This window comes from Astatotilapia calliptera, chromosome 22, assembly GCF_900246225.1.
Source record: "Astatotilapia calliptera chromosome 22, fAstCal1.2, whole genome shotgun sequence".
NCBI lineage: Eukaryota > Metazoa > Chordata > Actinopteri > Cichliformes > Cichlidae > Astatotilapia > Astatotilapia calliptera.
This window is the reverse complement of record NC_039322.1, coordinates 25,709,625-25,722,474: the sequence shown is the minus strand read 5'-3', so window position 1 is coordinate 25,722,474 and position 12,850 is coordinate 25,709,625. Positions and strand designations below refer to the sequence as shown.

General features: G+C 41.5%; 1 protein-coding gene across 11 annotated transcripts in view; it reads right to left on the bottom strand.

The window, feature by feature from the left end:
• Nucleotides 1–40: 40 nt before the first annotated feature.
• Nucleotides 41–12,850, bottom strand: part of phactr4a (phosphatase and actin regulator 4a) — a 37,339-nt gene continuing 24,529 nt past the window's right edge. For 7 of the 11 annotated variants that reach the window (XM_026155839.1, XM_026155837.1, XM_026155841.1 and 4 more), the window contains 10 exons: nucleotides 12,129–12,497; nucleotides 9,294–9,425; nucleotides 8,248–8,824; nucleotides 7,507–7,739; nucleotides 4,408–4,567; nucleotides 4,093–4,148; nucleotides 2,025–2,086; nucleotides 1,780–1,917; nucleotides 1,225–1,301; nucleotides 41–1,080 (listed from right to left, as the gene is read on the bottom strand). In XM_026155839.1, the coding sequence (XP_026011624.1) occupies nucleotides 1,065–1,080; nucleotides 1,225–1,301; nucleotides 1,780–1,917; nucleotides 2,025–2,086; nucleotides 4,093–4,148; nucleotides 4,408–4,567; nucleotides 7,507–7,739; nucleotides 8,248–8,824; nucleotides 9,294–9,425; nucleotides 12,129–12,497 (1,820 nt within the window). In that variant the 3' untranslated portion in view covers nucleotides 41–1,064. The remainder of the gene's footprint in view (nucleotides 1,081–1,224; nucleotides 1,302–1,779; nucleotides 1,918–2,024; nucleotides 2,087–4,092; nucleotides 4,149–4,407; nucleotides 4,568–7,506; nucleotides 7,740–8,247; nucleotides 8,825–9,293; nucleotides 9,426–12,128; nucleotides 12,498–12,850) is intronic. The other 4 variants (XM_026155835.1, XM_026155843.1, XM_026155844.1 and 1 more) reach the window with 4 other exon arrangements.

Here is a 12,850-nt window from a genome sequence, read left to right as displayed (position 1 = left end):
TTGTTGGAAAACAGTTTAATGGTCTCTGTATCAAAAAAAAAAAAAAAAAAGTACCATTACTACTAGGAGATAATATCTGAGAAATACTTTAGAATTAAAACATGTCAGTGTTGCATGTCAGTAGTTTACAATACAAAGTAAATCAAATCTACACGATTGATCTATACAATAGCAGCCACCTATGGCATATACAAAGTACCATAAAACAGCCAGGAAAATAAAAATATGTACATTTTCATGCTGTGAATAATTCAGTTATAGACATAGTTTAATTAGAGGTTCAAAAACTTTATAGTTTTCGATATACCTGATTAAGGAACATAAGGTGCCTTATTAAAAAATGATCTAGGGATATGTCCCATGAGAATCAACTACATGATCAGCAAAGTACAGTAAAATGCACACATTAGGATATTATGTGTCACTGTCAGTAAGTATCAATATGTTGTTGATTCAAACAAAGTGACGACTCAGTTGTAAATAAGTCTTTCACATTTTGTCTGAGCCTTTCATTATTTTAGGTCTTCGATGATTTCAGTAGTAAGGCAGGTGCTGTGTGGCACCTTTGGGTACACTCAAATAAACAGTTTTTAAACTAGTCAGTTTAGTGGTACCATCAACAGTGCTAATATGAACCGCTTTGTGTGCACAGTCTTTCTGTTCTGGAAGAAAGGGAGAATATATTCATGAAGGCATCGGGAAGAGATTTACCCCCTTCAAGGTCAGTGTCTGAGTCCCCAATACAACGGGGATGTTCGCACGTGGCGCTCGCCCTTTTTAGTGTTGGCACCGTGCGCCTCCAACATGGATGCACCGACAAACTCCTCCTTTCCTGAATTCCACAGTGTCAGATCTGCCTTAGACCTCACTGTGGGTGAACAGATGTGTGGCTCCTTAAGTCCTTGTTCCATTTAGTGACGCCGTCTTCAGCAGGTTAGCAGGCATGGATTTTAAAAAAAGATATATATATATATATACATAAAATGGACCAAAGGGGACCACATATTCAGTTTGTACCGCCTCGTTCCCCCCAGTTTAAGTGCTATACTGGTCGGCACGGAGAACTAAGGCCGATGAAACCTGGAGGAAAGAGAGGAAAAGTCAAGAGGTCAGTCTAGACGCTACACTCAAAAATAGCAAATAGTACAGAAAGAATTGATGTGCTGAATAAAGCTGAAAAACAGCTGGGATGAATGTTTAATGAGAGCTATATGTGAGCCTGACCGGGTATAGATCCTGCTCTCTTCGTGGACCTCCATCTCTGAACTCTTGAATTCGTTGAGCTCCTTGCGGATAGCAGCCTGAGAAGAGGAGGAGACATGAAAGAGAGAGCGCTTCAGTGGGAACGGCTTTTATCCGTTTACAGTAGAGCACAGGAGAAGAAAGGCAGCAACGGATCAAAGCTTCATGTATTTTGATGATTCCTCAACTCTTAATGCTCCACAAACAACACACACACACACACACACACACACACACACACACACACTTTTCGAACAAACTCAATCTGTATTTGATATCATGCCATATTCCAGTTTCCCCTCTCTCCCTAACACTCTTCACTTGGCTCGGTAATTCACCTGGTAAGTCTAAACCCAGCCATTATGCAGTACCTGTGCTGCATTCCAGGGATCCTTCTTTGTTACCAAATCTGCTTGGAATGCAAATCCTCAGAGTGGTAAAATACTTGCAATGTTTAAGCTACCCACTGCTGAGAAGCTCCAAACCACAGGAGGCCTGTCACGATAAAGAGATGCGTTAGAAGGTGAAGTCTCTCACCTTATCAGCAGGTGTTAGCTTCGTCCACGGCTTGTCTGCTCTGCGATCGTAGTCCTCAGCGTGGGTGCTTTCGACGTACTCATGGAAACGCAGGATCTTCCTGGCTTGAAGCTCGGCCACTGTGGGTCTCTGAGACAGCTGATGGTAGAATGGACAAGGCTGCTGTCAGTTTCTTGTTCACAACAACAGCAGCAACAGAAACAAGCTCTCACATTAAAGATAAAGTCACTTTATTGTATCCTAACCTTTCTGGTGAGCCTCCGCTTGATCTCGCTTCTCTCCAGCCGTCGGTCCACTTCGTTCTTGGCTGTGGGGAGGAGAGCACATTCCATGAGATAGGGAAACACTACAGATAGATTTCACCTGAGCTGCTGTCGGCACGCTGCCCTCACTGGAATCTTTAATCACTGCCTGGCTCTGCACAAGGCACTGCATTGTTTTTAGCACGCTGAGGAGCATCAGTTCTGTAGAGTCATCTGAGGACAAGTGAGCTGCAGCGGGGCAGAATGAATCCTTGCAAACTTGCTGACAGATTCTGAGAAGTATTAAACCTGGAATCGCACTCAGCATCACAGTGATGCTGCATCAGTGATCTACCACAGATAATCTGCTCCTCATAGTTTTGAACTTTCCGTTCTTGTGTTTTAACATGTAAGCAATGGTTTCTTATTTCAGAAACCTGGGTTATATATTTGTTAATTCAGGCAAAAAATATAGAAGTGTTGAAATACTTGAGGCAGTTTGTCCATCGGAGGGCACTCACTCTACAACATCCCTGTTGGGAACAACCACCACAGGTTTGGGCCTGTACTGAGTTCACTAGGCTCCGGGCATCGTTCCACTCTCTGGGTTCATTTAAGCTAACAGTGGCGATCAAGACAAGCAGTCACACAGAGGTTAACCCAGGGTTTCCCCTACACGTTCGCATGAAGCCGTGGTGATGGTAGCATCTGACCAATCTTTCACGGATCCTATAGCTCGTCTTCCACAGGACAGGACTCCTGTGAGTGCTGCAGCTCGCCAACATAAGAGTGAATCTAGATAACAAAAAGATACCCTAGGAATACTGACGTTGCTTCACAGTACAGGCCTCTGATCCGAGCAGAGTGGAAACAAGTATTTACTTGTAAACTTGTGACAATAAGAGCAGATTATTTTAAACTGCAGTATCATCTTATCGTAGTTAAGGACTCATAAATATCTCAGTTTGTTTCGTTTGTCTGAAATTTATTTATTTTTTTTTAAATCAACAAATACCAGTATGTATGCTGGTTACAGAACATTGGTTTTCCAGCACCAGCAGTTGAAAGTCCATCACTTTGATTTCAGGTTAATGGTTAAAAGGAATAACACACTGTGTACAGCTTCTGGAATTGTGCTGTGCAGCTATACTGCACACGTTTCAGTTACTTCACTACTGCATGCGATTTCTCTCCCACCGCACAGATTCTGGATAACGAGGGCAGATTGTATTAAATTCTAAACAAAGAGTGGGGATTTGTACACAGCCCTTGGTAAGCTTGTTCAAATTTGTACTGCAGCCCAGAGATTCAGGAACTACACAGGAGAAGGCATCAACCACAGAATGATAACAGACAGGACAGCAATGCTCCATCTACATTTTCATCTGAACTGAACGCAAAATGTTATTTTTGTGAAGTAAACAGAGGGGAAAAACATAAATACAAATCAGAATTTAATTTATTTCCATCACATGCGGCAGCAACCCGAGGTCCTTAATAAGTTCAGTGTCTGCTGTGAGGCCTGAATTTGAATACCTCCGACAGTCTCTTAACTAAAGCAGAGCAGCAGCACTGACAGAGCTGCCTGGTGACTGACCACGAGACAGATGGACTTGATATAGTAAATGTAGTGGCTGTGACTCATTAATCGCACGTGTTTGCTGCCATGTCTGGAAGGCAATGAGTAATTTAGACTCAACATCAATATGGACAACAAGCAGACGTGCCGAGTTGAAGAGCCTAAAGGAACATTGGATAAATAACTGATTCAGGCTCTCTAACGTGCACTGGTGTATTTATTCAAGTCACACACAAACTTGTAATTAAGTGCTCTCAGACCCAATAATGTCCAGACTGCTGTGTGTTTAGTGACACCCGTGGTGCCTGAGGCAAAAAGGAAAAACATTTTACAGATGAGTGAATGACTAATGCTCTCTATTGATTTCAAAGATGAGAAAATAGAAAGTGGGCTTCTTAACATTACAGCGCAGACGAATGAGATGCGAGTAAACACACAGCTGAATGGAGACGTGAAGGATGGAGAGAGCAAGAAATGGAGGAAGAGGCTCACCTGGAAGGATGTTCCTCTGCTCCAGCTCTTTTGCTGTGGGTCTCTGACTCAGCCGCCTGAGGGAAGACAATATTTCAGACGGAGCATATTTTTCTTTGGCTTCATTAGATAAATAGTGAAGAGTAGACAGGAAAGTGAGAGAGGGTGTGTTTTGAAGAAGAAAGTGAAGTGCTGCAGATATCGATCTCACTCTACTTTTTTGAGTTTGCTGCATGTTAATGTGAAGCCAACTAAAAAATAAAACTATTCAGGCCCCATTTTTTCCCCAAAACTGTCTTAACTTTACTCTCGGTGCCTAAAAAAAAAAAACTTTACCGTGTCAGTGTGGTCCCGATCTTGTTCCTCAGTTCCTCCCACTGCTCCTTATTGTTCCAGCTCATGCCATCATTGTTATCCTGAGTCTCCTTCTCTCGCTCTTGTCGCTCCAGTTTCAGCGCCAGCGTGTCCTTCCTCTTCACTCGACTCGCCAGCCCACCTGTTACACACAAGAGGCATGTTTATACATCCAACAACATGCCTACACCTGCATCATCTTTACACAGCTGAACATGGACATTTCAAAGAAGCTAATAAAGACCAAGTGCTTAAAGCTATAGTTAGTAAGAGCTCAGAGCCAGTATCCTCAGTGTGAGAAGCAAAAGGATCAAAGCAGTTTCAAGGAAAATTATGGAGACCAGTTTCCCCAAAAAGATAAAAGGATTCATTTCCAATTACCTGGTGAATTTATGAACATGCTGGAAATCTTCAGCAAGCAACAGATGATTTTTTCAGTTTTTACAATTAATCATATTTTTTATTGTCTATATATATATCTATCTATCTATCTATCTATCTATCTATCTATCTATATATATATATATATATTTTTTTTTTTTTTTTTTTTTTTTTTTTTTTTTTTTTACACATTCTGTCAGTCAAAGTTCTTAGAAAGAAAATCTGAATCGACAAAAAAGAAAGAAAAGAAATCTGAGGAATCTGAATCAGTGAAGAAAACTGTTATTGGTCCATCTGTTATTGGTAAGACATGAAGAAAAATCCAGTAACTTCTTCATGTTTCCTCAAATACAGTCAAGGTTGAAGCTGTCTTTAGAGGAAAAGCAAAAGCAGCAGAGACACCTCAGGACATCTGACAACTAGAAATATGGACTAATGAGTAAGAATGCGGGAATTCTGGTTATAGTTGTAGCTTTTTTTTTTTTTTTAAGAGGAAAAAAAAAATAACTGGATGGTAACCGTGTGTGGTTAACACAGTGGATAGATGGAGAAGCCGTGGAAAATTTATTCAGAATTCAAGGAAACATCTAACCACATTTAATAGCTGGTTTGACCTTAATGAGATCATCATTATTTTTAAAGCAGGAAACTGTGCTGGTGTGGTGAGTTAGAGTGAAAGCAAAGCAGCCAATCACAGCTCCGTGTATGTAAAAAGTCCTTGAAGACCACTAGAATAAACTGTGTGCAAAGCAAAGCATTCAGAAGAGAATGTTAAAGGAAAAAAAGACAGAGACTTTGCTTCATGTACACTTTCTTCTTATGATTTTTCAAAGTCTTGATGTCTTTAGAATTGTTGTTGCCCGTAGAAAGTAAAAATAATGAACTGCCCTTTAGGCCTCTGGCAGGTGGTGTCCAGAAAAATCTACAAAGTGAGACAATTTTTTCCCAAAGAACAGAGCATCACGAGGAAAGAAACTGGCAGATCGGTTATTGACAGTCTTATGTAAATTAGGAGACCCACAGTCTTCCATCACTTTGAATTAGAGCTGGGCGATAGAACGATAACGATATGTATCGCGATATAACTTTTACTCGATAGAGAAATTAAGCTATCGCGATAGACCTCGCCGCTCTTGTCCTCTTAAAAAAAAAAAAAAAAAAAAAAAAAAAGGTCAGCCAATCCAAACTAAGTAGCGCAGAGCCGAACCAATCACAGCCGCAGCGTCACGTCGCGTGACTTGTTACGTACAGCACAAGTGCCAAGCCGCACGTGTGTTTGTTTGGGAAGCAGCCAGCGCGTAATGGAGGAAATGAGTGTGCCGACTAGAAAAATCAGCCGAGCGTGACCGAAGAGAAAACAGATGATGGTTCCAATGCCGGAGAGATTGTCAAACGGAAGAGCCATAGAAGTTCCGTAGTGTGAAGGTATTTCGGCTATTTCAAGTCTGACAAAAAACAGAGTAGCGTGCACTGTAAATTGTGCTGAAAGCAAGTCTGGAAATACAATAAACTGGTGCATGCATCACACTGTGCGCCACGTTATTGTTTCGGTGAAATGAATTTCTACAATACTGTTACTGTTAATTCTACTCTCTGCAGTGTTTAAATGCTTACATACACACACACAGTTACTGTCCCTCCACACATACGACTCGGTTCTGCTTCTATGCCCCAGCTTTGTTTACTTTTTCCCACCGAGGCTTCTAGACTTCTGATTGGCCAACATTTCTGCACGGTTAGGAATCTAGCGCCACCTGCTGCTTTGGCATGTTCATAGCAGCGTTTTCCTTCATTTCTGCCTTTATGTGTGGACGGGATTATTTTTTAAAACGGAAACGGAAAATCTCCGTTTTCAAAAATACCCGTGTACGTGTGGACGTAGCCTCAGTCTCTGACTGGAAGCGCTAATTCGTCATTCGGCTTTTGTCAGACTAAAGTAACTGTTAAAACTGTTTGAAAAGCTCAGCTATACAACAAGGAGAGATTGAGAATTTCCTTTTAGTTCTCAGTTTATTTGATATTGACAAAAGTTAGTCAGTTTTGTCTGTTATTCTGTAAAACAAACTAAGATTTATTTCTAGAATTAATATTTTGTTTCTAAGTGGAATTGACAATTTAGTAGTCTGTTTCGTTTGTTCTATTTTGAAACTTAAACGCTTTAGCGGCTGCCTTTTGTGTAGTTTGCAATATTTGTCTTTATTTATCTGAAAAAGTCTCATGTTCCTTAAGTACATCTACCCTGTTGAACTTATTATGGGAAATAAATATTTAAATAAAAACAAGCTGCTGATTATTTCACATTTTACTTGTGAGCAACGGCACATTTAAATCTTACAAATATAGTTATTTGGCTTATATCGTGATAGATATCGTTATCGCCTGAAATGAAAAAAACATATCGTGATATGAAAAAATCTCATATCGCCCAGCTCTACTTTGAATGTTTTCAGTTATTATGCTTGAGGAACATTGAAACCATAAACCTGACAGCTTTAAGATGTCAGTGCTTTAGGAAGTATTTCCCATTACACTGATATTTTAAGTATTACATATCACATCCTTTACTTTTATTGAAAACAATTTCCTGAAATGAGAGACACTAATTTGGCTGTGAGCTGAGGTGAAAACTATTTTCTATTCATCTTAATGTACTTAAAGATAAGTGGGATTTTTAAATGTCACTTTACAAGTGGAACTTACTTGGAGGGCCTTCCTCGTCTTCATCACTTTCTTCGTCTTCTCTGTACAGGATGGGGCCATCTGAGTCCGACTCCTCCTCGCTGTCTCCAGGGCCTCCACCCTCAGGGATGACGGACACTCTGGGGTCTCCAATCAAACCTCTCCTGCTGCGGGGCTCCAGCTCCGGCTGGTTGGACGGCTTAGGGGTAAGTTTGCGCATCTCCTCTTCAATGTCAAAGTCATCGTCTTCTGGCCTGTGAAGGAACACAGCAGCTGTTAAAGAGCAATAAGCCCACCCTGTCACAAACCCGCACATTGCATTTGGGAGCAATTGGGTGGGGTGCTATTATAAAATATTTGCTGTGAATTTGAAAACTACTTCTGCTTGAAATGCCCATCCCTGGTGCGCAGCTGAGGCAATAAAACAGAGGTCGTTTGCCTCCATCAAACAACATCTGTTTGTACCAATTTGTATAGAAGACTCAAAGGCGTTTAATTTTGATATAACAGTTTAGCCACACACTATGTTTGCAGCAGCTCATTCAAACTTTGAACAGTTTTATTATTATGATGTGGTTTAAGCACATTAACCCACATCAAACTATTCTGTCATGAAGCTACGTTTCCAAAATAAAGCCAAATGTGCCTCTTGATTTGTTATGCATCTGCATATTCCAAACATAAATAAAAATAAAACCTGTGCCTACCCAGTGTTGGTCACTATATAATGAGTGCATAATGTGAAGCATATGGAGCACTTACAGCCTAAGTGGTTCGATGGTGATGGGGAGAGAGTGCCGTGAGTTAAGCCCCACTTCTGTGGGGATCGCTGGTGGTACCTCAAACAGCAGTGAGTGGGCTCTATGGGAACCGTCTGGGTTTGGCTGAGGTGCACCGGGACTGGCCAGAGCCCTAGAGATGCGAACATGTAGAGGGAGGAGTGGAGGCTGGCTGGGTGGCTCGGTGGTTGGGCTCGGCGGGTTAATTTGCGTCGTGGGGATGGGACCTGTGGAGGGGATGCTGGGTGGCTGGAGCGACTGAACCCTGGGGGGAGATGGAGGTATGTGGGTGGGCGGTAAAAGCAGAGGCTCAGTGGAGGTCTCAGGAACTGCTCCATTTGTCTTCTCCTCTGTGGTATTTCCTTTCAGGACAGCAGGGGGCACCAGAACAGGGGCAGGGGAGGGCTCACGGGTGGCAGACTCTGGGGTCTGACTGGGAGGAGAAGGATCCACAGAAAGGTGCTTGATGACAGGGGTTGTCCTCTTTGGTGGGGTTGGCGGAGAGCGTTTGGTTGGTACCGGGACAACACCTACACCAGAGCCAGCCTGTGAAAGCTCTGCTGTTAAAAAGAGAATCAACAACAAGTCAGTACCTGTTATAAAGCATGATGACAACATATACAACCTATCATGAGCAGGTTTAGACGCACATTCAATCTGTAAATGAGTATGGTTAGTTTTATTAACAAAAATGAACAAAAAGCAAATCTGTCATTTTTAGTGAGGGAGAGATGTTCCTGTTAATTCAGAGCTGGCTGCTGAGTCAGTGGAGGGTAACACAGGTATTAGCTGTATCAGCAGGCTTTTAATGAACATTCCAGTGTGATGAGCACGCTTGGAGCATTTTGAGAATTAAATGCCCACCACATTTCCATGCAGAGCTTTTTTGCCATACACACAAAACACATGCGATGGAGGTCTGGGGTTAAATGAAGGTGAGGTATTCCCTGTTGTATGAAGTTTGTGGCTCTATTCCACCTCTCCAGGCTTTACTACAACAGACCGGGATTGTGGCGCCCCTCTGGGTACCTGAGCAGCACTGGCCAGCCCTGTGACGCAGGTACAAGGGTAGAGAAAAGTAGAGGCCGAGCTCACTCTGGCGTCTCCAGCTGGTCCAGTAACAAGGCTGTCTGACCTTAGAGCCCCTGTTCAACGTGGAAGCTGGCAAAAATGAGTGGAGATGTCAGGGATAGGGCTGGGTTTACATTCCAAGTTGGGAGATGAATATGAGAGGGAGGGGGTTCAGATAATGGTTTCTTGGCTTTACTTTGCCAGAAGCAGAGTGTACATCCATCATTACACAGTAAACAACTTCTGTGGAAAAATATCTCAGAGCAAAAGATAAGCACTTTCCTCATTGCATTTAAAAAAAAAAAAAAAAAAAACCACTAAAGTGTGGTGTGGTAAACATTCTTGACAGTTCAGGGAATTAAATCACAGGGAAATTATGTTTCTTCTCATTTTGGCTGGCCCATCAGCAGCAGCTACAATCACATATACATATCAGCTGGACTCAATATTATTATTATTATTATTATTATTATTATTATTATTATTATCATCATCATCATCATCATCATCATCATCAGCCTTTTTATTGCAGGTCTAAATTAAAACCCTAAATGTAAATATCAGTCTCAAATGCACAATACTGGTCATTAAATGATTTACACATCACACAGCATAGTTTTTAATATAACACAGCCTTAAAAAGTAGGAACAAAGCATCACAGAGGGAACAGAAATGAAAACTGAAAACAGAAGATGAGACCTTTTCTTTATCACAATCATATACTGCAGTAACGTGCAACGCTTGACAAAAGGCAGTGGAATGTGTCACTGCCACAGAGAATCAGCAGGTTTCAGATACAGTGCTGTAAACAGGAGCAGCTGTGGCATGCTGGGACAAAGAGATAAATACTAAAAGCCAATCCTTTTTTTTTTTTTCCATAAATCTGCCTTACTACTAATGCTGCATAAGAGGAGCAAGCTCGTGCGTGTCTCCTCGACTGAGAGTGGCGGAAACACCGAAACTTCACAACTGGTGACATACTGGAAAGCACACACATCAGTGACATCCGTGGACAAGTACGGATATTCTGTATATCAGGATTACATCATGTTCAAATGGTGAAGTAAAAGCAGCACATTTACAACTTCAAATCCACTAAAGAGCAATTCTACTACTGTGAGCTTTTAATACTTTTAATGAGGTCTGAAACACCTGTATCTAAGTCACAATTTATTTTTAATTGCATATATCACTACATGAACTATCTTAATTGCCCCTTGGGGACAAATGAAGTCTTTCTGATTCTGAACTATGTGAGCCCTTTGGCCAATAACAAAAGCTGACTGTAGTAAGGGTTTAGCAAACATGGAGGTTTGGGTTAGAGCATGCCTCACCAAAGAGAGAAATTAGCTGGAAAAGGTTGAAGTCATCAGTCTACATTCAGTCCATTGAAAATGTCTATAAATGGAGACAACTTAGTTCTGTGGTCATTCTCTTATAAGTGGGATGAAGCACAAAGCTGATCTGTGACCTCAGACAAGCAGCTCAGAACAACAACTAAAGATGTAAAGGAAGTTAACTAACATGTCTGTTCATGACTGTATGCAGATCACTGATCAGGCATTGTTTTGTGTTTGTGTGATCCTGAATGTCAAAGTCAAGCTGGTAACAAGAATGACCTTGACAAACAACAGTCAGTGTTTGGATGAGCATGTGATTACTATGAGACAGTTTTCCTTATTTGTAGCTCTGTTGCAGCAAGATGTTTGGTCCTAGGCTGGCCTGGCTTGGCCTGGCTAAGTGCTTAGCTAACCTTTTCTGTAAGGACCAAAACAGAAAGAAAGAAGGACAAGGGGGAAAAAAAGCACTTCTATCTACTTATATGGACTATTTTTACTTGCACATTACTTTTCTCAGTTTATACATATATTAAAAAAAACACCTATACTTTAATCTTAATAACTGTACAGTACTCTGTTATTGTAACTATTTTCCATGATGTAAATATTTTCTCCTGTAAACGTTGTGTATGTTTCTGTTCTGTTTATATATGTGCTTTTATTCTGCTGCTGTTACAACCAAATTTCTCCTTGTGGGACAATTAAAGGATTATTCTATTCAGTTCTTTCAGATAGAATCACAATGTCTTTGAATTCGCTAATAGTCAAACCTGCAAGATCTAAATATGAAACGAAGTCATAATCACACTGTTATTCATATACAAGTCACTGAACAAGGCCTTTTTCACAGCATCTATTTTAACGTGAACTACAGTTGTAATAATGACTTTAATGACAGATCGGTTCTATGAAGGCAGAGCCTTTACTATGGTAAATAGTATTTACCTAATGTTCCATGTAAATATGATGAATTAAACAAAGACTTTGCAAACATATCCTTTCTAACAGCAAAAAAAACCCCAGACTTGGGCCCTGTCTATTCCAAGTAGCTAAAAGTGTCCAGCACCATGTATTTGCTGAAGTCTGTAGAAAGACTTATCTGGTCATGTATAACATACCTTTCCCATAAACAACGGGGGAAAAACTCTGAAACACTCACTGATCTCCAGAGTTTGACCTGTGACCTAAGGAACAATGTCCACCATGCACCTGCTTTTCTATTAGAAAATTTTTCCATTATTCTATTTTTCCACCAGAAGTACCACTACTACAGTCAGCGACACTTTAAACCCAGCATTGAAATGTCATTTAATAGCCTCTTTTTCTAAAAACCAAAACATCTTCCCTCTGTCGTCTTTGTACTTGCTCCTAAAAAGGCCATTTTGGGATTTCGTTTGATGAATCCTGTAAAAACAAACAATGTAAAACAGCAGAAGCAGGCAACAAACTCACCAAGCAGTGCAGGGTTGCTGTTGCGGTTGGTGGGTTTTGGTGGGGGGACAGGAGGTTGTTTGGCATGGGGAGGAACGGGGGGCGGTGTGTCAGAGTCAGTTGAGGAAGCAGCAATGAGGGAAGGTCGGGAAGCGTCATCTATAATTAGGGACACCGTCCTTGGGGGTTTGGCTATAGATACAGCAGCAGAGGAGGAGGAAGACGAAGACGAAGAGGATGAAGACGAGGAGGGGGTCGGACTCCTGGTGGACTCATAGATAGGACTAGCGAGGAACTTGGGGGGGAGCAAAGCTTGTTTGGGTGGGAGAGGCAATTGCTGTGAGTCCTGTGTTGGAGGAGTGTCAGGGGTGAAGCGGACACCAGCAGACTCTACAGAGGGGGTAGACACACACACACACACACACGCGCACACACACATTAAAGACAAGGTCACAATAAGGTGCTGCATAAACACAAAATGCTGCTGCATAAACAGGAAACATGAAAGGGAACGCTGAAGGAGAAGCTGATGCCCGAGTCAGGCTTATAAAATAATAGAGCTTAACCAGAGGGAGGGCAACTCGGATCAAGGTTCTGCAATTATTAGAGGATGAGAGGCAACGTGAATCACATGATGTAAAAATCACACACAGCAGGCAAGGAGGAGGATCAAAGATGCACGGAGGGGTCTTAATGATTTGTTTTCCCGCTTTTCGTGTTCACCTAGATTCATGTATCTAAGC